Source organism: Solea senegalensis, linkage group LG5 (genome assembly GCF_019176455.1).
Source record: "Solea senegalensis isolate Sse05_10M linkage group LG5, IFAPA_SoseM_1, whole genome shotgun sequence".
In the NCBI taxonomy this organism is placed as follows: Eukaryota; Metazoa; Chordata; class Actinopteri; order Pleuronectiformes; family Soleidae; genus Solea; species Solea senegalensis.
Genome location: NC_058025.1, coordinates 16,935,267 through 16,961,418, shown reverse-complemented (window position 1 = coordinate 16,961,418; position 26,152 = coordinate 16,935,267). Strand labels below are relative to the sequence as shown.

The window sequence follows — 26,152 nt, the reverse complement described above, 5'->3', positions numbered from 1 at the left end:
ATGATATTACTGTGAACTAGAGAAACTGACATGAGAGGGGACACAGAGGAGAACACACCATTATCTAGGAATCCAGATCTTTCTTAAAATCAGTTTTTAGTTTTTAGTCTCACCCCACCCAGCACCAGACTACACCATGCATTTACATTAACCTGAAAGACTGTCAAATCTGGGCAAGTTTCTATTTTCCTGACAGAGGGAACAACGTCGTCAAAGGCAAGGCTTTGTGAATAATTCACACAGCAATTTTGCATCGGGAGACGGTGACACAGAAAATAATGCAGCCGATGAAAATGAATAAGAGAAGGGAAGTGGAAAAGTAATGTAGCTCCTTTCTGAACCCGCTCTCTAATTACCAACACATCCAGATCTTGTCGGAGTTACCACGTTTCGGGGCTGCATTCGTCCTGTCATGGCCGGCTGCAGACCTGATGTGTGTTTTCCGACGCAAATGAATGTGGAGCTGTAGAAAGCTCATTAAGACTGAGGAAGCAACCTGCAGTGTCCCGGTCTGTTTGTTAATCAAGGTGTGTTCTTCTGGACAGGTGAGTGGAAAAACCCTCAAGATAAGGTCTTGAATTATTCCCACAGATACTACAAGGAAACACGGTGGTTGGATAATTGGTGGCAGAAATGGTGAAAAGCAACTCGGAAGGTCCTTGATGCACTGAGCTCTGGCTGCTGGTCTGTCAAAGCAGATTTTAAATTAGCTTCACTGTCACAGGAAAAAAAAGAGTTGTTTACAGTTTTCTGTGCAGTTGCCGCTAAATAGTATGTGTTTAATTGGCTGATTAGTTTTCCGCCAGATGGCAGTTTCATTTTCTCTCCTCTCTATTAATTGAGACAGGTGTGCAGCTAAAATTGTATGGAAATATTTATTTAGTTTTGTCACACAAATGTAGTTCTCACAGGACAAAAGTCCACATTTATAATGCAGCAGCTGACATTTCTAGTCTTGAATCCATCTGTCAATTAGCTGTTAGAAAATTAGACCTCATTGGGAAAAATAAATCCCTATTCACAGCATGTGGGGCCATTTCCCTAATCCAACTTTCCTACACTTTTTGTTCAGTTGAAAGACTCTTTGTCCTTGTCTTTGGTCAACCTCGGAACAAACACCTTCTCCCTCACCAGCTTCCTTCTGGCACGTTGTTCATCTCTGGTGTCATAGTTGTGCTAATTAAAGACGGAGTGCACAATGATTACTGCTGCACTCCACAGACATTAGCATCTGCACAAGGCTCTTCAGTAATCTCCTTCACACAGGAAGAAGAGCAATGAGGAAATGTGCCTCACAAGCTGCTAATTAAACCATACTACGCTCGCTTGCCTCCCTTTCCCCTCACAAAAAAAACCCCTCTTATCACTTTTAACCCGATTTAGAAGCCAGTAATTGATGCAAACATTAGATTTATGATGCATAAAAGAGCGAAAAACCCACCGCCAGTAAACCAGAGCAGCACACAGTAGCAATTTGGATCTTGTCCAAAAAGGTCATGACGATGATGATGATGACTAATAATCAATACTACTATGTTTACATTCAAATGCAGTTTTCAGTTAATCAAGACTTGTGTGTGCTTTGTGGAGCATTTAGCTGTTTGCCGGGTGGAAATCCCTTTGTTCTGCTGTTGAAACTGAACTGCTGCTCCTCACTGACATGAATGATGCTTCATGTTCTGCTTCCCAGACCAAAGCAGCTTGTAACAACAGTGAAATGTAAAGTAAAGTAAAGTAAAGTAAAGTAAAGTAGCAGCTCTGGGAAATGCCGACCCAGTCGCCATGAACGTCTGTAAACCGGTGAGCTTTGGTTGCTGGACCTAAATTATGTTACACGGGTGACATTATGCATTTTATTAGGCACCATGGATATCAATGGGATCCCCTGAGGGATTGGCTGGATTATGAATCTGTTAAACTTTTAGGTTTCTTCATATTTATACCTGTAGTTAGGTCTAGGCACTAACCTGGTTGGGGCGAATAAAAGATCATGGGTCTTGCTGGCATTGCAACATCCATTTCATAAAAACACATTTACAACGCCACAACAAGTCGGCAGACATTTGAACTGTGGTCGGCTACTTGGTGGAAGTTTGCCTCAAATACTTTTGAACTGCATTTTGGAGATGTTGCAGACTTTGGAGACACTGATGTGCAATGTGTAGTAATACATATACATGTAATACATATAGTATTTCCCATGTTTTTTTTGGGGGACTGCTGCCATTGTTTTTCAGAATCATCTTCTATCTCCTGTTCACAAGAAAGTGCTGCTGCCTGAACTCTGACACAAAATATTACCTTGCAGTAATAATTGTATCTGAAATGTCACTTGCGCAATAAGACGTTGTCTTACACAAATCACGCTCGCTTCCCTTCCTCATTCTCTCAGCCAGTAAAGGATCCTCAAACCACAGTGTTATCAGCGCTGCCGTTGTGAGTTGATTGGATTTTTTTTTTGCTCTCCAGAGACAGACAGCAAATAGAAAGAGCTCCCAGTGAAATTCAACAGGTTTACGCAAATCAAATGAAGCCTTTTAGGCTCTGATTTACTGTCTGAAAATGTAGTTATTTTTAAAAGGGAAGTTTATCCTTCAGTTGATATTACAGAGACCAGTTCTGAGGATTGAGAGGTTTGATTTTATTGATGAGCGTTTTTGATGTAACATTTACATTTTCTAACACAACAAATAATTACTTGCTATAGGCTTTGCACTTTGAGAAAGAAATATCCTAAAATAGAGGATGTTTATTTCATTTCAGTACACTATGGTACTCAGAATCACAATAATCACTTCAGATATGTGGAGTTTTCTAATCTTAGTCACATTATTGGATTGGATCTTTATTTAACCAGGGATATCAGTGCTAATTAGTGTTGATATGTTCATTTATTTATACAATTATCTTCATAATATCAACACTGATTGCCATATGATTTCCTTTTTATTGGTGAAAATATTTTTCGGTGTGTGGGGAGCTTTGATTTGTTCCAGCTCTCATCGTCTCTTCTCTCTTTCTTTCCGTCACTAGCATATTGCACACGCGCATTAACCCTTTAACGCCTGAGCCTTAAAATGTCCATCTGGACCTTTTGGCTTATTTTAACCGTAAAAGGGCCAGAAAATGTCCAGTGAGTAAGTGCTTTTGCCCATTTCCAGAATAACTTTCAGAATCAGGCAGTTATTTACAATTTACTGCATGTTAAAATAGTGTATTAGCAATTTGAAATAAAGAAAAACACAAATTTGACATGTGTAATTTTACATTTGAACAGTATAGAACATATTTAAAATAACATTAGTTTGAGTCTCTCTCAATGTCCAAAAACAGGCCACATTTTTCCAACTCTCTGAAAAAGCAACAGCGCAAGTTTTTTTTCCAGTAGCGTAATTCTAGTAAATGTGTTGTCTGCAATACGCAAAGTGTTAACATACAAAAACACGCTGACAGCAGACTCGTCTGCACAATCAGACGCTTTTATTCTTGCAAATGATCACGACAAACAGTCGTAGTGCAGTTGAGTAAAGGGCAAAGAAGACCATGATTCAGTCTTATGTAGTCATGGGAGACACATCCAGGTGTGAGCAGTTGTTTTCAGTGTCGTCACTGACGATACAGGTTACTAATAGGTCTGAGTGGGGCTCGCTATGTCTCACTATGCTTTTTTACACTGACCATGAATGGAGCAACTCTATTAGTAACTCATGTTTACATCATGATCTGTGAGAGGTTTTATTCAGAATAAGGAAAAAAGTCAGGTTGTGGGTGTTATTTCAAAACACTTGTGCGTCTCTGTTTGAGTCCTGACTGGCTTTTGAATGATCTCACTTTTGTGTATATACTCTAGCTTTTTTATTAGACAGGATCATTTATTCCTGACCTTCCGGAAAATATTAATCTGTGGTCTTTGCCTCGTCTCTGTTCACCAATTGCCAGACCTGCCAGTAAGGCTCTTTACACATTATAAAGGGCAAAATCCTGCACTCATGTAACTACACCATCAATGTTGCCTCATGTAGTAGTTGCTCTTAGAAGATCGACCTTGTAAATTCATCTTTGTGTGTACCGCTGAAGTGATTGGTGGTCATGGAGTTGTTCCTGTGTTATTATGCATTGACTTTTGACGGCAGCCTGACATTCACATAGTTCCCCCGCTGGTTTTAAATTAGCCGACCATGTGCTTCAATCACCGCTTAAAGCAAAAACATTTATCCGGGGTCCTGCATTGTTCGTACAGAAATTCTATTAATATTTTGGACATGTTCCGAGCTTTCTAATCAGCCTAGTAACCTTTGCTGGGAGTTAACAGTTTTTAGGTAAACACTTCTCTGACCTGAGGCGAAGGTCTCAGCCAATCGACTAATTTGTTCTGTTGTGATTTCTGCCGAGTGGCAACTGTTTTAATTTGATTGATGTGTGGTTCACCAAGCGATGGATTTGGTTGTAATTACTCTTTGTGCTCACTCTGATAAAGGAATTAATCAGGCCATTATGTTTTCCTCCTATTTTATCATCAGGACACAATTGAATAAACCAACCTCACTTGTCTTCATAGTCATTCTCTCTCACAGCACACTTTACTGCTGGAAGAGTATAGGGCTCAGTTGTGTTGATTAGCTGATAGTGATGTGAGGATGTTGGGCTAATTTCATATTCAAAGCAGGGGGAAAAAAAAAATGTCATTCTGATTGGAGTAATCAGGGCCAGTTGTTCTCCAAATGTGATCACAAAACCACATCATTAGTTACGCAGTGGGTGTACAACAAAGTAAGCTTTCTTAGCATTCATCATGGAAGGAAAGAAGTATTCAACTGCTTGACTTGACTCTTGCTGTCAATTATACTTTAATTAATTAAAATGTGTGTAATCCGTAGTCTGACAGCTATCATTAATCTTCAGCGTTTGGTCACTGACACGGGTCTCTCAGCCACAGTAGGAGAACCGTTTAGTTAACCAAGGTAACCAAGAATTAGCTTGAAAGACGGCAGCAGCCTTAATGTAAAAGGGAGGGAAACGTTTTGTCTAAATACACTAATGACTAATGCATATTATTGCATTGTTAATACATTGATAAAGTATAGAGAATTGTACAAACAAAAGGGAAACATTTTGAGGAGAAAAAAAGACTTTAGTGACTAGACCGGTCCAAACTGCTCAAAATCCCCAGATCAGATATTGGACAGATAAAATTGTAAAATCCGATACATTCCAAAAATCCTATATATACATATATCACGTGTTTCACTATGTTTGGTCATGTTTGGGCTGTTTATTTCTTCTTTTCGGGAGAACAATATTTGTTACACAGTTGGAGAATTATGTCTTTGAATTGACAAATGTGTTGTTAACAGCTTTATGGTTCATCAATGGTTTAAAATGGGACTAATATCTATATCGGTAGATAGTCAAGTTATTGGTCATAAAAAAGTGGTAACGTCCCATCGCTGCTAATAATTATACTGAAGTTGTTCTTGAGTACATTTATTTACTCATAGTTGCGTTTCTCATTCTTTGATTTTATTGAGCTCTACAGTATGTGACAACTGTTAAAATGTTGTTATTGACCACAAAACTTAGTAGTGTCACACGAGGTTGCATACGAAAGAAACTGCTAACTGCCTGAAGCCCAGCTGCTTTCTAACTGAACAGTAGTAAAATCTTTGATGGTCACTTCTGTTATTCTGCAATTTTACAGAATACATTCAAGGCTGATCTCAGCTCTCTGAAATAATTTGGATTCATCCTTTCAACTCTCTCAGGAACACTGCGTTAACATGTACACACTTGTTCCAAGAGACACACAACGCCCACCTCACTTTTCAAAACGTGGGTTCACTTTATAGCAGCGTCATGCTAGTTCAAATTTGAGATTATAGTCTGTACTTTCATTCCCAATTGCCCTTTCATGCTTCCAAATCCTTTAGCACAGATATGCGGTGACATTTCCCCAAAATTCATGGTCATCAAGTGGTTGGATCATTGGCTCATTTGACTAATTTACAGAGACTACTTGATTGCAACCCTATGTTTATGTGAGTGTGAAGGATTGCTTCATAATCTCATAACATTTAATCAATAACCCTTTACCTAAATAAACACACTTTTGCATTGGAAAGTTTGAACAGGTTTTGAGTGTGTAAGAGTCAGCCTTTTAAATGATGTGACTGATTTACTTTGTGTGGGTTTAATTGCTTTGCTTGTGCTCTGTGGGTGCCGATAAACGTGTTCTTGACTGGAGTCCGAAACTCACTTAAACAATCTCTTTGGAAATGAAAGCAGTGTGCATTGGGACCCCCCTGTTTGGGTTTTAATTGTGGTAGTAGATCATCTCTTTCCCCGATAATTATCTCAGCTATCATCACTCCTATAATAACAACAACAATCAATTGTTCCTGGTTGCTTTGACGGGGATAATGAAACGTTTATTATCCTCCCTGAACCTCTTGAGTAGTTTGGGAACTCTCATCTGCACAAATGGGACACCAAAATAAAGTCACTTTGCACACTCTACTGTGATTTACACTAAAACCTCCAGATTCCAGAGAAAATGAAAACCAGGCAAATCCCTCATCAGTCCACATTATCAACTTCAACTGCCTTCACATGTTTACGTGCTGTTATCTTAGAACATTAAATGAAATGACTTGTTTGAGCCATATGTCGAGCTATATTTCCAGCATGTCAACTGTAATGGGTTTTAAATCATTTGGGTTTTGCAAAGCTCCATAGCAGACAATGAATAGTAGATTTTCCTTGACTTTAAAACTTACATCCCCTTTGCTAGGATGCACAATCCAATAAGGGTGCTGTTTTCCTGTTGTTGCTGTAAGGTTAGCTGTATTGATCCCCTCCACGTATGTCCTCCAGCTAATTTACCACTGTTTGTTATTCACTTGCTCTATTAGGCGGGAGTCTTCTTGGCACTCAGCGGGACAACAGGAGTAGCTCGGAGGATGACATGGCAGGGAGTCTGGAGCCCTTAACTATATTTTATAAATGCAGACGCATATTTCTTTACTAAAAGAGTTATGATTCAAGATGTATTTTTGTGTCTTTAAATTTTAGTGTACACCAGAATATAAACTACAATCTGGGGAATCGATCTGGGGTTTGTGACAACACAGAGAGTAAGTAAAAGGAGGAGGGGTCAGAATCTGATCTAAGGGATTAGAGAGACAACAAATGTACTTTTCTTCCACAAAATCATATATCTTTTAGACATTTAATTGTGTTTTTCTTGCTTATAATTTATGTCCAAACTAGTACTGTCACATCTCTATGGCAGTGTTTCCCAACCCTGGTCCTCAGGGAGCACTGCGCTGCATGTTTTAGATGTTGCCCTGCTCCGTCACACCTGATTCAGATGGTCAGCTCGTCATCAAACTCTGCAGAAGCCTGATAACAAGCTGTTCGTCTGAATCACGTGTGTTGGAACCGGAGGCGACATCTAAGACGTGCAGGGCAGTGTTCCCTGAGGACCAGGGTTGGGAAACACTGCTCTATGGTAAATACAAGGATACAATTAATAGCTTGTCATCTTATGTTAAAACTGGAATGGGAAAAGAGTTCTTTTGTGCATTTTTTCTTTTTTTTTATCCAAAAAACATTCAAAACATTTTGGTGTTGCAGTGTGTGCGTTATAATGACAAGGGTTTAGGAAGTCACTGTGTAAAATTCAAAACTGTGTAAGATTTGAGAGCGATATTGAGCTTCGCATCTAGCAAGGAAATCAAATAACCATGTAAACTAACCAGGTTCACTACACTGTGCTTGACGCTATCTCCAGAGCAGGAAATGCACAATGTCCCCTGAGTGTCTCATCACCCTATCGACTACGATCTGACTCTCAGTGAGGCCTCGGTAAATAAAAGAGTAAGAAATAAAAGGTTGGATTCAGCCACCTCTGTGTGCTCCAGCAAAATATTTGGCACCTTTCCTCAAATGCTCCGAGTACAAACACTTGATTTGAAATAGTGGAGTGGATATGAAAACACATCCAGCACAATGTAATTGCAAATTGTGTTAATCATCGGCGTGATGTTGATTTTGACACATTTTTTTATTGCCACCACCGCCGCAGCCACTGTTCTGCTGCTCAGTTTATTGGCTGCCTGTGTGGCTCCTGCACACCTGTACGGCGTCAGCTGATGTGACTCTGAGCACCTCCAACAGCGAGCTGGTGTTGTGTAAAAACAGCTGGCACATTACAGCGAGCAGTACTGGCAGAAAGTGTGGCACTTGATCTCGGTGTCACGTCATGCATGCGGCGTGGACAATGAAACTGTACGCAGACTTCTGCAGCCGTGCACATGTGAACAACCCTATCAACTGAAAATCCTGTTTGCTAAACTGATGATTGACCCACTCAAACTTAAAATGGCTGAAAAATGCTTATTACAATAGTCTAAAGTAATCCTTAAATTGCTTGTTTTGGGAGCAGGCAGACATTGTGTTTGCTGTGACATGGAACAAAAAGAATTATTGATTATGAATCAGTTGTCGGAGCAGTTGGATGTAATGGCAGGTTATGTTGTCCAACGTGTTTCATTCAGGTGTTTTTTTATTCTTTTAATGTTTTTACAAAAGAGCAGAGCAGAGGAATAGGCTCTGTCACGGTGTGTGTTTCAGTCGCCTCATTCGCCAGCAAATTCCTGGACTGAAAAAAAAGGAAAGACTGTTGATTTAATCACTGAGAACAATTTTCTCTCAGATGTACTTGGTAAAGCAATGTGTTCAGATTCAAAATGTGTTAGTGAACAGAGGTGAAAAACTTGCCGTTTGCAGCCTGTTGGTAAGTGTTAACCACCCCCCTACAAGCAGTGCTTGTCAAAGCAGTGAAACCTTGTGTGGAGAAGAGTGAGAAGCTTCCTCTGTGACAAAACAGAAGCAAGCGCTTGTCACTTCTCTCTCTCTGGTGACAGTATTACTCATCGTCACCTTGGTAGTTATGCTAATTCCTTCATGAACTGTAAGAGAGCGAGGGACGACCCCTAGACGTGAGGAATGCTACCTGCATCTGCCGTGTCATTCACTGACATTACCATAGTATATCAGTGGTAATTGTAACTGTTCACAAACCAGTGTGTGTTTTTAACAAATTGTGGAGAATGAGTCTCCATGTGAGTGTACATTATCAATTACTCTGAAGTAATTGCATTCATTTTTATTTGTTATTGGGGGCCGCGCGACAGTGTGTGTCGATTGCAATGATCAGCTTCGGGCATATTAACTCGATCACACGCGGCAGAAATGTGTGTGGCACTAGCCAGTTCTTATATTTTTCTACATTCATCTTGTTAATGCATCTTGTTTGCTTTGTATCTCAGTAAAATGTTGAGCCAATCTCTAGGTTATTCCGTTTTCAGTACAGAAGCGCTATAAAACAGTATTAAACGACTGATAAAAATAGAAATGTGATGTTTATTTTTTTTTAATTATTCTTTTTGCCATATCGCGCAGCCCTAGTTGCCAGACAAAGTTGTTGGCCCTGAGACAGACGGACTGTTGTTCTGTTCAGGATGTGCTGCTTCTTGCCCAATGCCAGCAGGGATTTTCTCTGCAGCCCCCTGCAGATACGGATGAGCAGTAGAGAATAGAAAGTAATTCCTTTTATCAGTTTCATCCTTTGAACAGTCCATTTAAGAGAATATAATCCTTTATTACTCCCACAATGGGGACATTTAGGTTTTTTTTTAAGTATGTATGTATTTGAGACAAGTAGTATTTGATACTAACAACCAATGCTAAATGTAGGTTTAAGTCAGAAATTGGAGGGCTCAAAATCAATTACAGAAGAACTAGAAACATGTGAATTAAAATCATTAAAAAAAATGAATGAAGCCAGGGAAAGAGAAGTTTAAAGACCCTTTTTATTCTGGAAACGGAACAAGGTCCATCATGTTGCTGTGGCTTTAGTTTTTTAGTACAGTATAACAGGGAAACCAGCTCCACAATTATGAAGATTGAAACAAACAGTTCTGGCTCAAAAATGACTTCATTCATCAACTTTGTTATTCATTAATTTTCCCTTTTTTGACTATAGTTTTATTCCTAATTCAAGCAACCATAAGACGAGGTCAGTCAATAGAAATCCTATTGGTTATGAAATTAATTTAGTTCAGTTTGCTTCTCCATCAACACATGGGAGAAGTTCAGATGATTTCCAAAGGCTCTCCTTCCTATCAACCTCCTTGATCAGTCTAATTATCCTTCTGGTGGCTTTCTTTATCTCCCCATCACCTTTCGAACACTCAGTCATGTTGGAGTACCTAGTCTGCCATTTTAAATTATTAGTTCCCTGCCAGGGGCACTCGCACTTATGCAAATAAGCAGAACAAAATGAAAGGTGAGGAAGATAGAAAGCAACAGCTCCTGTTAGCCCGTCGCTGAGGGAGGAGGAGGAGGAGGAGGAGGAGGAGGAGGAAGTTGATGGCCTAATCGTTGGCTCTGATTATCTTCTCATTACAATCAGACAGGAGCCACTCGAAGAAGAGGGGAATGGGTAATTATGCTCAAATCTCCCTTGACTAAAACAGAGGATAATAAGCAGGGCCGTGCGCTTGCATCCAATCGTTCTGTCTATGTAGTCATCCGCTCTGCAGCAGCATTTGATTATGAATGGAGGTCTTTGGTTTTGGCGAAGGCAGTTGAATTAGTAAACAACAAAACTCCAAGGTCATTGGCTGCTGTGTGATGATAAATGATCATTTTGGTGTTGGTGTAGGCAGCGGTTATCTAGATCAAGACTCTGTGTTCTGTTTGCGTGTAGAGTCAGTTTTCGCCCATCTATCTGCTCAAGAACCACAGCCTGCTCTGTGCCTATTAGACAGAAACAGTTATATCTGTATTCTTATGTGCAGAGATTAGTATACATCTGATTTATGCATCAGCCCCCTTTGTGCAAAAGAATAACATGCCTCTGTTTGAAACTGTTTGAAATATTGTTTAAAGAAGAGTCTGAGTATATGATTCTATGGGGTTTTACACGTGTGGGTAGGTGCAAATTGAATGTTCTGGTTTATCAGAAATGGGAGCAAAGGTATCTGACAATACTGAAATACAAAAACACCATTTTTCAAAACGTCAAAGGCGACTGAAACACGCTAATGACTACATTTGAACTGACCTATAATTTTTCCAGGCAAATGGCTGCCAGGGGGGTATGGAGGGGTATAAAAATACATATATGACGGAAGCAATAACTGTGTGGACGACTCGAAAAAGCACTTAATAGTTGTTATGAGAAATCACAAAAGTTAAAGCAAAGTTTATTTTTTCTTTCCTCACAGCACAGAAACAACCGCCTGCCAGCCACTTAAGACTGATGAGGGGAAAGCGGTCGACACCAGGCTGGATGCAGTCAACAGAAATGGCTGCATGAAAGGAAAAGGACGCAAACACCACAGTCATCGCAGGGTCAGACGGTGAGTTAGTCTAAATCGGTTTCCTTAAAAGTTGCTGCATCGCAGCCAAGTTTTTGTATGGTTTTGTGTTGTTTTTGGAGGTGACGCAGCTGATGACATAGTCATTTAACAGAACATCTGAAGACTTCTTAGAGGCTTTGCTCACAGAAAAAAAAAGACTTAATCTGTGAATTCAAATGTGAACAGTCTTATCAGGTCGGGCCCGCTGGAGAAACACAAAGATGTTGTGAGGATTCTACACTGTGTCACTCAGATCCTCTCAACTTGAGTGAAAATCTCTTTCATACACCATGGTTAGTTTCCACTTGTCTTCTTCTCAAATGGTGAAGAGAGATTTTCTGAAGAACGGAACGGATTCTTAATTAATCTGACACCTTCAAGGCCTCTGCAGTTACACAACAGAGGCAAAGCCAGTGATTCAGTATGTAAACCACAATTGAAATGTTGTTGGAGAGGATCATGCACTTGAATCACATCGTTTTCGTTTGCAAAAGCAGCAAAAGGAAGGAGGGTCAACATGACGGTAGTAAGATCAGCTGTAATGTATGGCTTGGAGACGGTGGCACCGTCTAAAAGACAGCAGGTGACGCTGGAGATGGTAGAGTTGAAGATGCTGAGATTTCCATCGGGAGTGACCAGAATGGACAGGATTAGATATGAGTGAAATGATTTGGTGACAGCTCAGATTGAACAGTTTGGAAATAAAAGAAGAAGAGGCAAGGTTGAGATGGTTTGGTCACGTGCAGAGAAGGGATAGTGATTATATTGGACAAAGGATGTTGAAGATGGAGCTGCCGGGCAGGAAGAAAAGAAGAAGATTACAGAAATGGTTTGTTGTGAAGGAGGAAATGAGGACAGTTGGTGTGACAGAAGAGGACACAAGGTGTAGGATAAGATGTTGGAAGATGATCTGCTGTGACGTCACCTAAGGAGAGAAGAAGTTTGGCATCATCTACACATCACATTTTAGATGAACATTCTGTATGTGGCTAGAAAATCACAAAGAGTTGATTGTACCTGTTCTACTACTGTTTCATTCCCCTGTCCTCAAAAGCAATTATTGCACTCAGTAATTACTTTACTGACAATTAACCAAACAACGGTCTACCTGGGTCAAGCAGGAACCTGATTAAGCCTTTACAGTGTGAGTGAGTGAATGTTTTCAATTTGAGTGATAACAATCATTTAGAAATATGTTATATACATAAAGGCAGTCGTGTCAAATGTAAATTAAAATACACATGCCTTTACTGAACAATTTCAGTCCACAAAATAGTTTTGACCACACAAGGTAGCAGAAGGGCTAGACTTAAAAAAAATAGAACATTCAAGGGGCCAGCATCATGTTAGTGACTGCACTTTGACCTGTGGCCATTCAAATGCAAACAGTTCATGTGTGAAACCAACTGAACATTTGTGCCACATTTGAGGGGTTTCTCTTGAGGAGAAACCTTTAAAAGGCCAAGCAAACATTAAGGTCTTAGGGGTGGAGTGGATGGATGGATGGATAGACAGCAGTGTGCGAGTAGATGGGCTTTCAAACAGGGGAAACTCATTTCAGGCGCAGTTATTTATACATACACACTTTTATTAATGGAAAGTAAATAGGAAGCAGAGCTTGCCTTTCTGTCTGAGATCAACCCACACACAATCAGATCTTAATTGTGGACCACAGCTGAATATATAAAGTGCATCACAAATAAACACCATTCACTAATACAACAAAAAGCAGGTGTGTGTCTGGGAGGTGGTTCACGTGCAATAGATGCCACCATCACCTTTTTAACACAAGGTCAGCAGGGGTAGGAGGTAAACCTTGAGACAGAACAACCACAGGAAACCTTAACAGAGCTGCTGAGGCTGTGTGGGTGCATCTAACAGCCACCAAGGCTCACTGCTTTATGAAGCAAATGCATGAAATACAAGGAAGAAATGATGCATTTTTATCTATTTCCATTTAGTAAGAATACTGAGTTAGAATATTTTCCTAATTGTGTTTTGCAAATACAAAGACGTGCTAGTTGATACCTGAGAGAAATCTTCACATTTGTTCTTGTAATTGTCAAACAGTAGCAGCAGCAGCAGCAGCAGCACAGCCGACATTAATTATAATCTGAAACCACATGGCACCGACACCTTTCAGCTATAAAAATAGGCTTTATATATTGTGAGTGACTTTTAGATGTCTGGTGTAGTTAATAAGTACCGGCAAACACTGCCCACTCTCTATTGAAGAACTCCATCTGATCCGGACTGTACTAATTAAAATGCTGTGAAAACAAACACAAGCCAGTGTCTGACACCAAACAAGTGGTATATTTTGGGCATACTGACATATTCAGGGTGACGTCACATGTACTTCATTTATGGTATTCATGCATGATTGCAAACGGGGGAGAAAAGTAACGCACTCTTCAAGAAAATAGGCTGTATGCAGCTTTGTGTGTGACTTCTCATCTGATGTCCCCCGATCCCTTTTCCATTGTTGCACACAATCACCATTCCTAGAGAAGCTGGCAATTGACTGCTCTCTCATCCTCCCTTTCATTCTCGCCACCTCATCAAAAGAAACTGTTTCTGCTGGCAAGGAAACAAATATGCAAATGATTGCCTTGTGCTCCTTTTTTTTTTTTTTACAAGGCCAGAATCTTAGAGGTGTTAATGAGTGACAAAGCATTCTCATTACCAGCAGAGGGTACTTGGGCCTGGTCTGTCTAATCAGCCCTAATGCATTTCAGTCCTTAATGCTCCCAAACTGCCGACTATACAGAGCACAGCCATTTGTTATACCGCGACAGTCTCCTGCATCCAAAGAAACAGGAGTCTCCAGAGCGCTGCGGTCGCGTACATCAAGGAGTGCAGTTTGTCACTGTCTGGATCAGTTCTCATCACACTCGCCTGCGCACATGACCTAGTGCCTGTGCAGCGTGGACGTACTTTTCCTACAATTTGACTCATAAAAGGCAAATCAGTGGCCTTTATTCGTATAAGAGTGGTTTTTAAAAAGCATCATGGACTGTACGTCTGGTGTCTGGAGGAGCTCAGGCAAACATTTTGAACTTGGATATTTCAAATGTCATTCAGAAAATCTGGCTAATCTTTAATGCTTCATTTCTGTTCTTGTTGAAACCACCATCACACTCTGTTGTTTCTTAAGTTGTTTTCAGGCCTTTCAATTTGTATCTATGAAAAAGCAGCTGGAGATTGTCTGGGTCTGATATTATCGCCCAATAATAGCCTGATTGCAGGTGATGTCTGTAAATTTCCGTTTGTGAAAACGGTCCAATCTCAAGGCTTCAAACCAGGAATTCAGATTCTTATGGAAGACATGACAACCTTTTGACACTTGACTTTAACCGACACCAGGCAGCCTTTCCAGTTTCCCCAGTGAAGTGTACTTTCATTATTAACTTCCACTGTATGGCAGCTCAAGTAATTCGCAATTAGCGTCTTTTTGCATATTTCTTCTTCATGCTGCAACACCCTACATGCTTGCCCACCCTTCTCATGAATTTCAGTCGGCTTGTACTTGAAAGATCCTTTCAGTGCATCTGTGGCCTGTGGCTCTTCAGAGGGACTTCATCTCCTTTTCCACACAAGTAATTTTCAAAGAGCAAATGAAGTGGACAGCAATCACGCCGGTCAAAATATGAGACTTCAGAAGTTTCTTTTCTCTATAAATAGAAAGCCATGCTGTCAGAAGAGAACTCTCTGGCCTCTAGATACCACAAGTATGTCTTTGCCTCCATTTATATTTTCATATAAATAATTATTGGTCCTGTCATTTCTGTTCCTTTGCCTTGTCCCATTTACAGCTCCTTACAATTCCTTAAGTGCATTAATTGATTACCTTTGGCTTACAGGCTCAGACAATACAGTCTTTTCACAATAAAACACAATAAGTGTGTTTGAGTTTAAAAGATATCAAGACATAAAATCCTGGTATAGGGTCTGTTGACTGATAGGAAAGTTGTCACGAAGCGTCAGCTTTGTTAGTGCTTTGTTCTGCTTAGTGTAGTTGTGTTCGTTTAGGTTTAGGTCATTGCGTTCATGTCACTTTTGGTGTGGGTTTCTTTCCACTTCCCCTTTTATTTTGGTAAATGTCATGTCTTCCTGTCTCATAGTTTCCTCAGTTGTTTTGACACATCTCCCCTTATTCCCTCATGCACTTCACCTGGTGATCCTTAAGTAATCACTCACACCTGCCCTTGATTCCCTCTCCCCTATATAGTGTCCCCAGTTCCTTTGTCTTTTGCCAGTGTGTCCTTTGTCTTTTGCCAGTCCGAGTCAAGTTTGTCTCGCCTTAGCGCAAGTGTCAAGACAACTCTTTTAGAATAGTCTAGTCTAGTTTAGTTTTTCCTTCTGTAAGGAAGTGATTTTGTTTTTGCCTTCCTTTTCAAGAGGAGAATAAAGACTCTTGAAATCAGTCATTGTGCCTCCTGTCTCGTGCATTTGGGTCCAAGCAGTGTATTCCCCGTTCCTAACAAAAGTGGATCTGGATCGTCTCATAAAGCAGCCCATCCAGCACAGATATGAACAAAATGGAAATCAAATCATGAATTTTAAAGGCAGTCAGCTCCACGCATGCATTACTGAAGGACTCTGTAACATAAATGCTGCAAAGTTAACCAGGCAGTGGACGGGATATAACACACATCTCCCTCTCTGAGTAAAGCCACATTTTCGTGAAACCCACTGGCATGTGATCTACTTTGTGCTTTTTATCAGTCTGGATAGGATTTCTTCAGCCTGTTGTGATAGGATCATCTCATGTGGGACATTTGGTTCACAGATAATCTTGCTTGTGATGGTTCTGAAAGGGAATGGGGATGTGTGTGTTTCTGTGCTGTTGTGCCGTGCCAGTGATGAGTCATGTGGATTATTTGATTCCACCCTTTCTTTTAGGGCTATTTGTTTGTAAATAATTTTTGGGAGGAAATCAGTTCAGACCAGACCAGTCTTTTATAGCGCGAGTTTGACACTTGGCATTATATGCGTGGAGAAAACCCAATAAACAAGTTTATTTCAATCATATGGCAGGAGATGTGATATTTATTCAACCTGTGGGCATTTTTAGTAATTTATGTCATTTATGTTTTATCATTTTAGTCATTTATGAGTTGCATTAAATTACTGATTTGGCCACTGTGTTCTTCTGTATAGTCTGGTTTATTCAGTACACTGAGCAAAACCATTAAAAATCTTTACTGTCATGAGACAAGTTCATCAACCCAGAATGGTTGATGAACACAGTGTTAGCATTTAACCCTCAGGGGAACATGCTTGGCGTTGGGCAGTTCTGGCCCTTGGTGCTGGAGGCGAAGCAGAGCAGTGTCTGCCATCGCCAAATTCATAGCAGGAGATGTTTAATTGATGGCAAAAAAAAACAAAAAAAACACCAGCAACAGAAAGAAAGGTCTTTTCCGAGAGATCTCTCTGGGTGATGTAGTGTTTTTAGCTAAATACATAAATTTGTTTTGATCGACTAGTGCCTGTGCTGGAATACTTGCATAACATGATTTGAGTGCCTGGCGCTCGCAATGGTCCCACAATGCAGTTCAGCGACGTTTGATGCTGTGCCATTCAAAGTGAATGAAAAAACGTTTCATTTGACGTCTGCACCAAATACTAGTGTGAATCCCCGCTTTAGATGTCCTATTTTGTCCGTTGGATGCTTTGGATACAACATATACAGAATGTACTGGATTTAAAATGTTTATCTAAATATTCATATTGCTGTACTTTAGCCACATCAAGCCACAGAATCCAAAAACATACTAATATATATTTTGAGCGTCTTACTTTCTAACATGATCATTCACAACATTCATGTTGCGACAGAGCAGTGAAGGTCTGTGTCCTGATTTAAATTAGGTTTATTTCTACCAGGACATTTTTTAAGTACTCTTCATGGCTTCGTGGTTTGGTTAAGTAAACAACACAGCACTTAAACAACATTATTACTGGCCAGTTATTGTGGTTATGATCAATATTTATTTATAATGATGATTTATTTACAAAATGAAAGTGGTTGCTCCTTTAGATGACTTACATAGCAGTGGAGCTTTGAAATCATGTTTACATTTACACGTTTATAGCTTTGTCAGTGCACTGTGATTTTCACATTCATCAAATGGACAGTGCATAAAAAAATCCAAAGGGGCAGATATTGTTATTCACAAAATGTGACCTTTTTGAGATTTTAAATCTCAAATCATGTGATTTAAAAAATGATATGTAAGTGTCCTGTGTGCTGTCTCAACCCGCAGCCACTCCTACGATGAGGACCTCTACATTCGGCCCAAGGGGAAAAAGAAGAAGAGAAAGTCAGAACGCAAGAGGAAAAGGAAAAGGTGACTGCAGTGAGGCGTATTACATCTTTGTACGGGGGTGTACAGAACAATTCTCACTATACAATCTTGTTCTCCTGCTCCAGGTCTCCCTCCCGCAGCCTGTCGCCACTGAGGAAGAAGAAAAAGAAGAAGAAGAAAAGCTCCAAGAAAAGCAAGCGACATAGGTAGTTCTTGTTTACCATAACAAAAATAAGAAACATTGGTGTAACGTGTATTATTTTAGGGTATCCAACACATGTTTCTTTTCCACTCTTCCAGATATACCTCCAAGAAGTCAAAGCACAGGTATGTATGAGCACTCTCACACGTGTGTCTTGTCACTGTGGCTCTGTAAAAGTTTCATTGAAAGAATAAACTTAAAAGGGAAACAGTTCTTTCCTGGACACATGTGATGTCCAATGTTAACACTCCTCGCTCATGTTCCTATTCTCTTTCATCTCATCCAGCTCTTCAAGTTTAAGACATAAGAGGAAGGATGAGCGCAAGCACAAAAAAAGGTCTGTCTGTGTTTGTTGCATCAGAATCATGTCCTTTCAAAAACTCTATAACTTTTTCCCCTTCACCGTGTTAAGCCCATTCATCCTTTTCAGGGCAACCCATTGCTTAGGAAGAAAGAGAGGATTGCTCTAATGTAAAGGGCGCGAGGTGTGAATTCAGAAACATGCAGCTTGTATTTATTTCTTGCTTCTTCTTTTTTGTGAAGCATGAAAAAACCCTTGCTGGGAGTAAAAATGGTTTGAAAGCTCCAGAAATAGGAATCAGAGAAGGGAAAGAAAAAGGGGTGAAAGGGAAAGAGAAACCAATTTCATGCTGTGATCTTGCAACATTATAAGATTTGACTTTGGAGTAGTTGGCAGATGTTTGTAAACACAGATCCAAGTTCAGTCGCTGTTTACTTTAACGTGATTATAGATTTCTGCTTTATTTTGATCCTTTGAGATACTCTCAGCGCGTTTGTTCTCCTCGAACACACTTCCCGTATTTCAGAACAGAGGAGGGACAGAGCCACAATGCTTGAAAAAGAGCCTATTTGATACATGCATCTTAGAATGTAAACCCCAAGTTTATTTATTTTATTCACAAAGCGTCTTTGAGTCCATTTACTTACAACATAAAGCCCTTCAACTTTCCTGCAGCATCAGCAGTCAAAGACTGTTTTCTTCTTCCGGGTGAAACACCTGACCACACAGGAAAGGTTCCTCGCTTTATACAAATCACCAATGAAATGAAATGGAGTTGTTACCTTACCTTGTTAAAAAAGTGCTTCCCATCTATTATCGATAATGTGTCTGAACGTATGACTACATTTCTTTAAATAACCACATTTCTACAACAATTGCTGCAGCATCAACACATTTTTGCTTTGTCCTATTAATTCAATTCAATTCAGTTTTATTTGTAAAGTGCCAAATCACAACATACAATATCTCAAGGGACTGTACATAGTAAGGCAGAACCCTTTACAAAATGTATTTAAGAGAAGAGAAACCCAACAATCCACACAATGAGCAAAGCACTAAGCATCAGTGGAGAGAAAAAATAACATAAATCTCTGTCAGAGCCAGATTCAAAGATGTGCAGCGTCCGCCTCAACCGTTTGGGGGACAGAGGAGAGGTGGGGGAGGGAAAGAAGGAGGAGAGGTAGAGACCAGGAGCAGTTGTAGGTTAAGACAGGACAGTTCTGATTTGGTTATGACATGTTTATAGTACTACAATGTAATGTATACATGTATAGATTGTTGTTAAAAAAAGATAATACTACTGGATCTAGATCCTGCAGCCCAGGAAAGGCACACACTACGGAGAAAAAGACCACGGTTAATGTCATGTAATAAAGGATCTGGATCCTGCAGCACAGGGATTGTCTGCAACATGTGGACAGAGAGAGAGGGGACAGGAAAGAAAGGCACACACTACGGACGAGAAAGACCACGGTTAATGTCATATAATAAAGGATCTGGATCCTGCAGCACAGGGATCGTCTGCAACATGTGGACAGAGAGAGGGGACAGGAAGGAAAGGCACACTACGGAGAAAAGACCACGGTTAATGTCATATAATAAAGGATCTGGATCCTGCAGCACAGGGATTGTCTGCAACATGTGGACAGAGAGAGAGGGGACAGGAAAGAAAGGCACACACTACGGACGAGAAAGACCACGGTTAATGTCATGTAATAAAGGATCTGGATCCTGCAGCACAGGGATCGTCTGCAACATGTGGACAGAGAGAGAGAGGACAGGAAAGAAAGGCACACACTACAGAGAAAACGACCACAGTTAATGTCATGTAATAAAATCATATGTGTACCCTGAGTGTGAGAGAGTGAGTGTGAGCGCACCACACAAGTTCTCCCAGGAGTCTAGGCCTATCGCAGCATAACTAAGAGATGGTTCAACATTAGCCAGTTTGAAAAGGAACGTTTTAAGTCTAATTTTTAATCCAGCGTGGGTGTCCGCCTCACACATGATGTTGTAGTTTACAGCTTACTATAGTAGAATAAATATTCCAGAGGCTGATATTTTTACCCGGTATTGAACATTAGCAATTCATGCAACACTGATGAACTTTCATTTAACAGAATAGTTTATGTTGAGAGGTCACTGACTTTGGTGAGTGGGAGAACTGTGAGAAGTGTGCAACCAGTGGTGGAGGAACTGAAATATATTAGTTAAGAATTTAAAAACAAATGAATCTGCAAATATGTATTTAGGTAAAAGTAACTTAACTACTTTAAGTAGTTTTTTATCAAGTACCTGCTAAGTGTATCTATGCAGTGGTCTACTAAATCATTAACCGTGCCGCCTACTACATATTTTGTTTCATACAAATAGTTAAGAATGCTGCTGATGCTGCTACTGAAATCACTTGCATTTTCATATTAATGCCATGTACTGTAAGCACACACGTCTCTCTGCAAACACAGACAGCAGAAGGTACGACCCTTAAAATTTAAATATAGTCGGTGCTCAAACTGCCAGAATTAGGCCCAGCAAGTTTAAGAATAGTGCTGAACTGATTGTCAGCTAAAAAGACTGGATGTGAAGGTTCTGCTTAAGAAACACTGGCATATAAATATCCATCAGTTGACACATCACAATACTCATTGCTCCTTATGCCCTCTCCCTCTGCTCTCCTCATCACCTCCTGTAGTTCGCGGACTCACTCGCGGCGGAGACGTCGCTATCGGAGGTCAGAGTCGCACAGTTCGTCCTGCTACTCTTACACAGAGGACAGGTAAGAAACTCATCCCTCCATCCCCACGTCACTCCCGCCTCAGTTTATCTTATCAGTCCGAGGTGTCTGCCGAGTTCCTCGTCACGCCACAGTGATGACTGATAAGGCAGAGGTGACTTCCTGATCTGAGGCATTGGCCAGCTGTTATCAGTGCTTCACAAGGAATGGCCCCCAAATTCAATTCACAGATCAATGCACTCAATTAAAAAGATACAGTGGAAAATTCTGGACGTGAGATAATATGCTTTCCTTTATTACACTGAACAGCTGACAAGTGTATGCTCTCAGTGGTGATGATTGATTGTGGAATCATAATTCATCATCATCATCAGAGTTTTGCATTTAATCAAGATTAAGTTTGAGGTCCACTATTCAAAATATTCTTAAAATACTGTCCTGTATCTCCTGAAATAATGTTTCAGCAATACGATCAAAAATTAAATGGTTCAGAAGTACTCAGGTTAAGAGGTAGAATTTTTAAATGGTGCCAAAAAAAACAATAGCAGAAGATGATGCTCATGTAAATTCACTCACATTATTGTGTGCTGCTACATGTCATGGGAACTAAGTGGAGATTTTTTTTTTCTATAGATACTATCTGCAGAAATCCGTGGCACATCAGGATTTAGGAGGCTCTGCAGCTGTAGGAGACAAAACCAATGGAGTGCTCAGTCACGCGGACATGAAGAGGAGACCAGCAGCAACCAAATCAGTGTGTAAAACGGCTCCAAAATATCGCTCCATCCTCTCAACCAGCACCGTAAGTACTCCTCGATGACGATGCTACCAAAGTAAAATCATCTTGGTGCTTTGATAATGACATTGATGACAGGAGTACGTCTAAAGCCATTAGTTCACGTGGGGATTTATTTTTTACAAAATGACTTGTCAATGTTCTGATTTTGAGTTCATTTAATGAATCCTTTTGTTTTGCATTAATTTTGTTCATTGTCTTTTGTTTCTTTCTTTTTTATATATAAACATCTCCCAGCGCTTGGTGGTGACTACTCCACGTAATAATAGCAACACATTGTCTTAATAACAGCAGTGTGAATACAGTGTTTTTAAATCGTATTTTCCCATGTGTTGAAAATAACACCATCAACAACCTTTATTTTCGAGATCAGTTTCTTAGCACACGTTTAGTTTCCGCTCTTAAAGCCGTCCAATGTTTTGAATTAGAATAATACATTTGTAATTACTTCATATAACTTCAAGATCAACAACAATTTTATAAGGCATGCACAATATAAGATAAAACTGAAGATGACATTTACATGGACTGTGTATTTATTATTGGATTTTATTTGTCCATTTGTCCCTGAGGAGAAAAAAACAAGCGTCATCGTTTTTCTTTTTTTTTTTACCTTTGTGTTTACAAAGGTAAATCCTACTCGAGTGCACCTTGTCCGACTGTTCATTTTAAATACACACAGATTGCAGAATTGATATGAAGCTGAACTTGTTTAATGTGTGACTGACAACTTCTAAGCAATAGACATTAATTTTTTATTTTTTTTATTTAATGCAGGTTGATTTTCTTTTTTCCCCCTACGTGATATTCTCCCAAAGAGCCTCATAAACACAGCTATGGCTTTAAAATCGTTGTCTCATGTTTATTGGAGCATAGAAAGTATTTAATTTCTCCCCAGCAATCATTAAATTATGCTAATTGCACAGACAGATGTTTTTAATTACACACCACAGGGGTTTTAATTGAAATTCAATAAATTAATCTATATTTTGAATTATGTCTGACATTCAGTTTCCCAAAGACTTTCACTGAACGGTTGGTTACTGAGGGGTCAGCTTTACTGTATCAGCATTGTTCACTGGTGTTTGCATTTATTTAAATAATTTAATGAAGAATGATTTTTTATTAACGTTTCTCTCCCCACCCCCACCTCCCCCAAAAAAAGGTAGGTATGACAGGGCAGAAAAAAACCCCACTTCAGTTTAATAATCAACATAAATGTGTGTGAGTTTCTAAAATATGTTGACTTTTCTGAAAATGTATTTTGTGGTTGTAACAAAAGGAAAGGAAAGTGCGCAGGAATCATTGGCACAGCACAGATGAAATATTTATTCGAAGGCAGAGGCCAAATATCTTGAGGAGACAGTGAAGAATGTTTCCGTCAGTGAAATCTTTCACCCCTGAATACACACAGATTATGGGCAGATGCGAACGTACAGAGGAAAGTAGAAGCACACAGATTTGTTTAATTCCCCCCCAGGGGTCGGTCTGTCGTGTCGGCCGTTTGAATAGATGCTAGAGAATCTTTGAAAGGACAGACTGGATTAACCTCAGAGTGTGTCACGTTCAACAAGTAAAGAGATATAATTCCTTAAGATTTGTCTGCTCTGTTCCTTAGAAAGTCAGTACCTTTTACCATCTGAAGTGTTTGCAGTACAACAACAAAAAAACAAACCTGTCCAAATCCAGCGTGCAGTTGAATTCACACATATGAAGTCCTCTTGCTCCCCAAAAAACAAACAAACCCAAACCAATGCACCATAAAGGAAAGAAAAGGGAACATGCCAATGCAGGTCTAACTGGCTCTGGGTTTGAAGAGAGGGTTATTGTCTTTTTCTTTGCTATTTACGACTCTAATGATGCACTTATGTTGCCCGCTCTTCCCTTTTTCTTACACCTTACCTACTTAAGGAGGAAATCTTGATTGGTAAGTGGATGCTATCCGCAGATTTAGGGATTTACTTGTAGGTCGGTGCCGGCTAATTGTATACTTTTCACAGGAAAAAAAAAAAGATCACAGTCATCTGTCCTATACTGAGGGCTTTCTTAGTTAGACTGATGGGATCTCTCTTTGTCTGCAATCCTTTTCTTTTCAACATAATACCCATTTTGTGCTGTTTGTTCAATGTTCTTTAAATGAGGCTTTTTTCAATGGGGCTATTGTTTACTTTTCCTCTTCACTCCAAGTAGACTTGATTGGTAGATTTATCCACGTATAGTTTTTCCTTTCTTCTCTGCTCTTTCTGTTGTTCAGATAGTATTGTTTAGACAAATAGATTTTTGGATATGTTCCTTGTTGATTTCTTTGACTTTAGTTGACTTTCTTTTGAGGTTTATATCGCATGCTTTAAATTTGCATGATGTCTCTATCTTTCAAAGTTTTCTGTCCAGAGAGAAAAAAAAAAGAAAAGAAATCTCCTCTTTGTGTTTTCACGGAAATAAGCGCCTTTTGTACTAGAGTATGCACAGTGCATCAAAGCAGGTAACAGGTTGTAGTTGTAAGCACACACTTAGTTTTAAGCTGCAACCTGTTTGTCTCTTTGCAGATTTTGTTTTCAAAACCTGGGAGCGAGCTCTTACATGAAAAAGGGTCTCAGCCTTTATCAATCCAGACAGACGGTCCACATGATTACGATTCTGGGAATGACACGTCATCTCCGCCATCGAGCAAAGCTGGTGTTTCTCAGGCGAGTGTCACTGACAACAAGAGAAACGTTTGTCAAGGTCTGGCCTCTCCAGAGAAGCTGAAGTTCACCGACAGAGACAATGCCTCCGATTCAGGCAACTCCGTGACCAGCTATACTTCCTTATGCAAACCTTACAAGGACCACAGCTTGTCTGGAACCCTTTTCAGTGGAAACGGCAAGAGGTAATGTGCTTCCCTGGGAAAGTTCAGGCTGTTTATCTTTTGAAATATTCATTTTATGAAGTGTTGCTTAAAAACAGCCTGTTTTCCTTGTTTTGATTTTACAGGGAGCAGATAAGTTTGGGGTGTCATGTGGACGTTGTGAGGCCTCCAAAGACCTGTTCTCGGAAGACGAGCGCGTCATCTCGACGGCGGCCGAAAACCCGGCCGTTCAGCAGCAGGAGCCGGAGCAGATCCTCGGAGAGTTCCCGATACTCTGCACGCTACTCTCGAAGCCTGTCACTTTCATCCTGCAGGTGGGTTTAATTACGGACAATAAACACTGTAATTCCTTAATAACTTTTCAGCATAAAGTGATCTGAGCGAGCGCTAGATTTCTCCACCACCTGTGGACGTATGGGACATCTGGCATGCGATGGTGGAATTTGATCACTCACAGCTCAGTTGAGAGAAAAGGAAGAGCTCCAATTGTATTTTCAATAATCAACATTATATGTCCTCTTCAGTGGACAGGTCAAAACTCCAACATTGAAAATAACTGCCCACACTGCAAATTAGCCTCAGAAAATCAACAAAATCTGTCCTCAATATTGGAGGAGTGTTTTAGAGAGGAAGAGATTACCTCAGGTTTTTGGTCACATATTAAGCATGTGCATCTGTCTGTGCTCACCTGGTAGAAGGAGACAAGAGGATTTTAACTACCTGCGGATGTCACTCAGCACAATATCTTCAGTGATCCTGCACTTACCCACACATTTACAGCTGCTGGATGATGAATCCAAGCATAATCTGATATTGAACATCCAATGCAGCAGTCAGTTGTGTACATAGAGCAGCTGTTGTAAGGATGCGTCCCTTTCCCTTACACAGAGGAGAATCGTTGTACAAAGTGATGACAGCTGGCTGGAATAATTTCACTCCCTGTCAAAGCATCTTACTCCAAATGCACCACTCCTTGAAATCAGATCATGGCAAAGTTCATAAAGTGAAGATTACCACATTAACTGCAACACACTGCACACACTGTAAAAGGACCCCGGGAAGTAGACTGCACTGTCCCTGTCCTAAACAAACTGTGTATGTTTGATTTTAAGGTGGAAATCCTCACAAACATGTCAATCGTTATCGTCATTTCTTCTGTTTCCAGCTCATACTCTCCGAGTTGTTCGGCTGACTTCAGGCGGCGAGGCAGCGTGGCCAGCCTGAGCTCCAGGGGAAGCCACTCCAGACACAGTACCGACAGGTGAACTTCGCCAGCTGTTCCAGCTTAGTGGCATAAAAGCACAACCATGCGTATTTACGTTCTTTGTGATTTCTTTTTTTTTTTTATGCCTCCCAGACTACGACACAGAAAGAGGGCAGGGAGCTATAGAGAGACAGATGTGAAGTATGCACGTAAGGTTAGTGGGAAGAGACAGCGACGCAAATCCTACTCTCCAATGAAGAAACGGAGGAGAGACTCACCGAGCCATCTGGAAGCACGTCGTATCACAAGGTACAGCTTCCCGAGCCGGAT

General features: G+C 40.2%; 1 protein-coding gene across 2 annotated transcripts in view; it reads left to right on the top strand.

Annotated features, from left to right (window-relative positions):
- Positions 1-26,152, top strand: part of srrm4 (serine/arginine repetitive matrix 4) — a 54,058-nt gene that overhangs the window by 23,892 nt on the left and 4,014 nt on the right. The window contains exons 1-12 of one of the 2 annotated variants that reach the window (XM_044026829.1): positions 7,112-7,130; positions 11,292-11,426; positions 17,696-17,779; positions 17,863-17,943; positions 18,038-18,064; positions 18,226-18,276; positions 20,933-21,016; positions 21,608-21,776; positions 24,317-24,639; positions 24,744-24,932; positions 25,784-25,879; positions 25,976-26,131. In XM_044026829.1, coding sequence (XP_043882764.1) covers positions 11,380-11,426; positions 17,696-17,779; positions 17,863-17,943; positions 18,038-18,064; positions 18,226-18,276; positions 20,933-21,016; positions 21,608-21,776; positions 24,317-24,639; positions 24,744-24,932; positions 25,784-25,879; positions 25,976-26,131 — 1,307 coding nt within the window. In that variant the 5' untranslated portion in view covers positions 7,112-7,130; positions 11,292-11,379. Of the gene's footprint in view, positions 1-7,111; positions 7,131-11,291; positions 11,427-17,695; positions 17,780-17,862; positions 17,944-18,037; positions 18,065-18,225; positions 18,277-20,932; positions 21,017-21,607; positions 21,777-24,316; positions 24,640-24,743; positions 24,933-25,783; positions 25,880-25,975; positions 26,132-26,152 lie in introns of those variants that run through there. The other variant, XM_044026828.1, reaches the window with a different exon arrangement.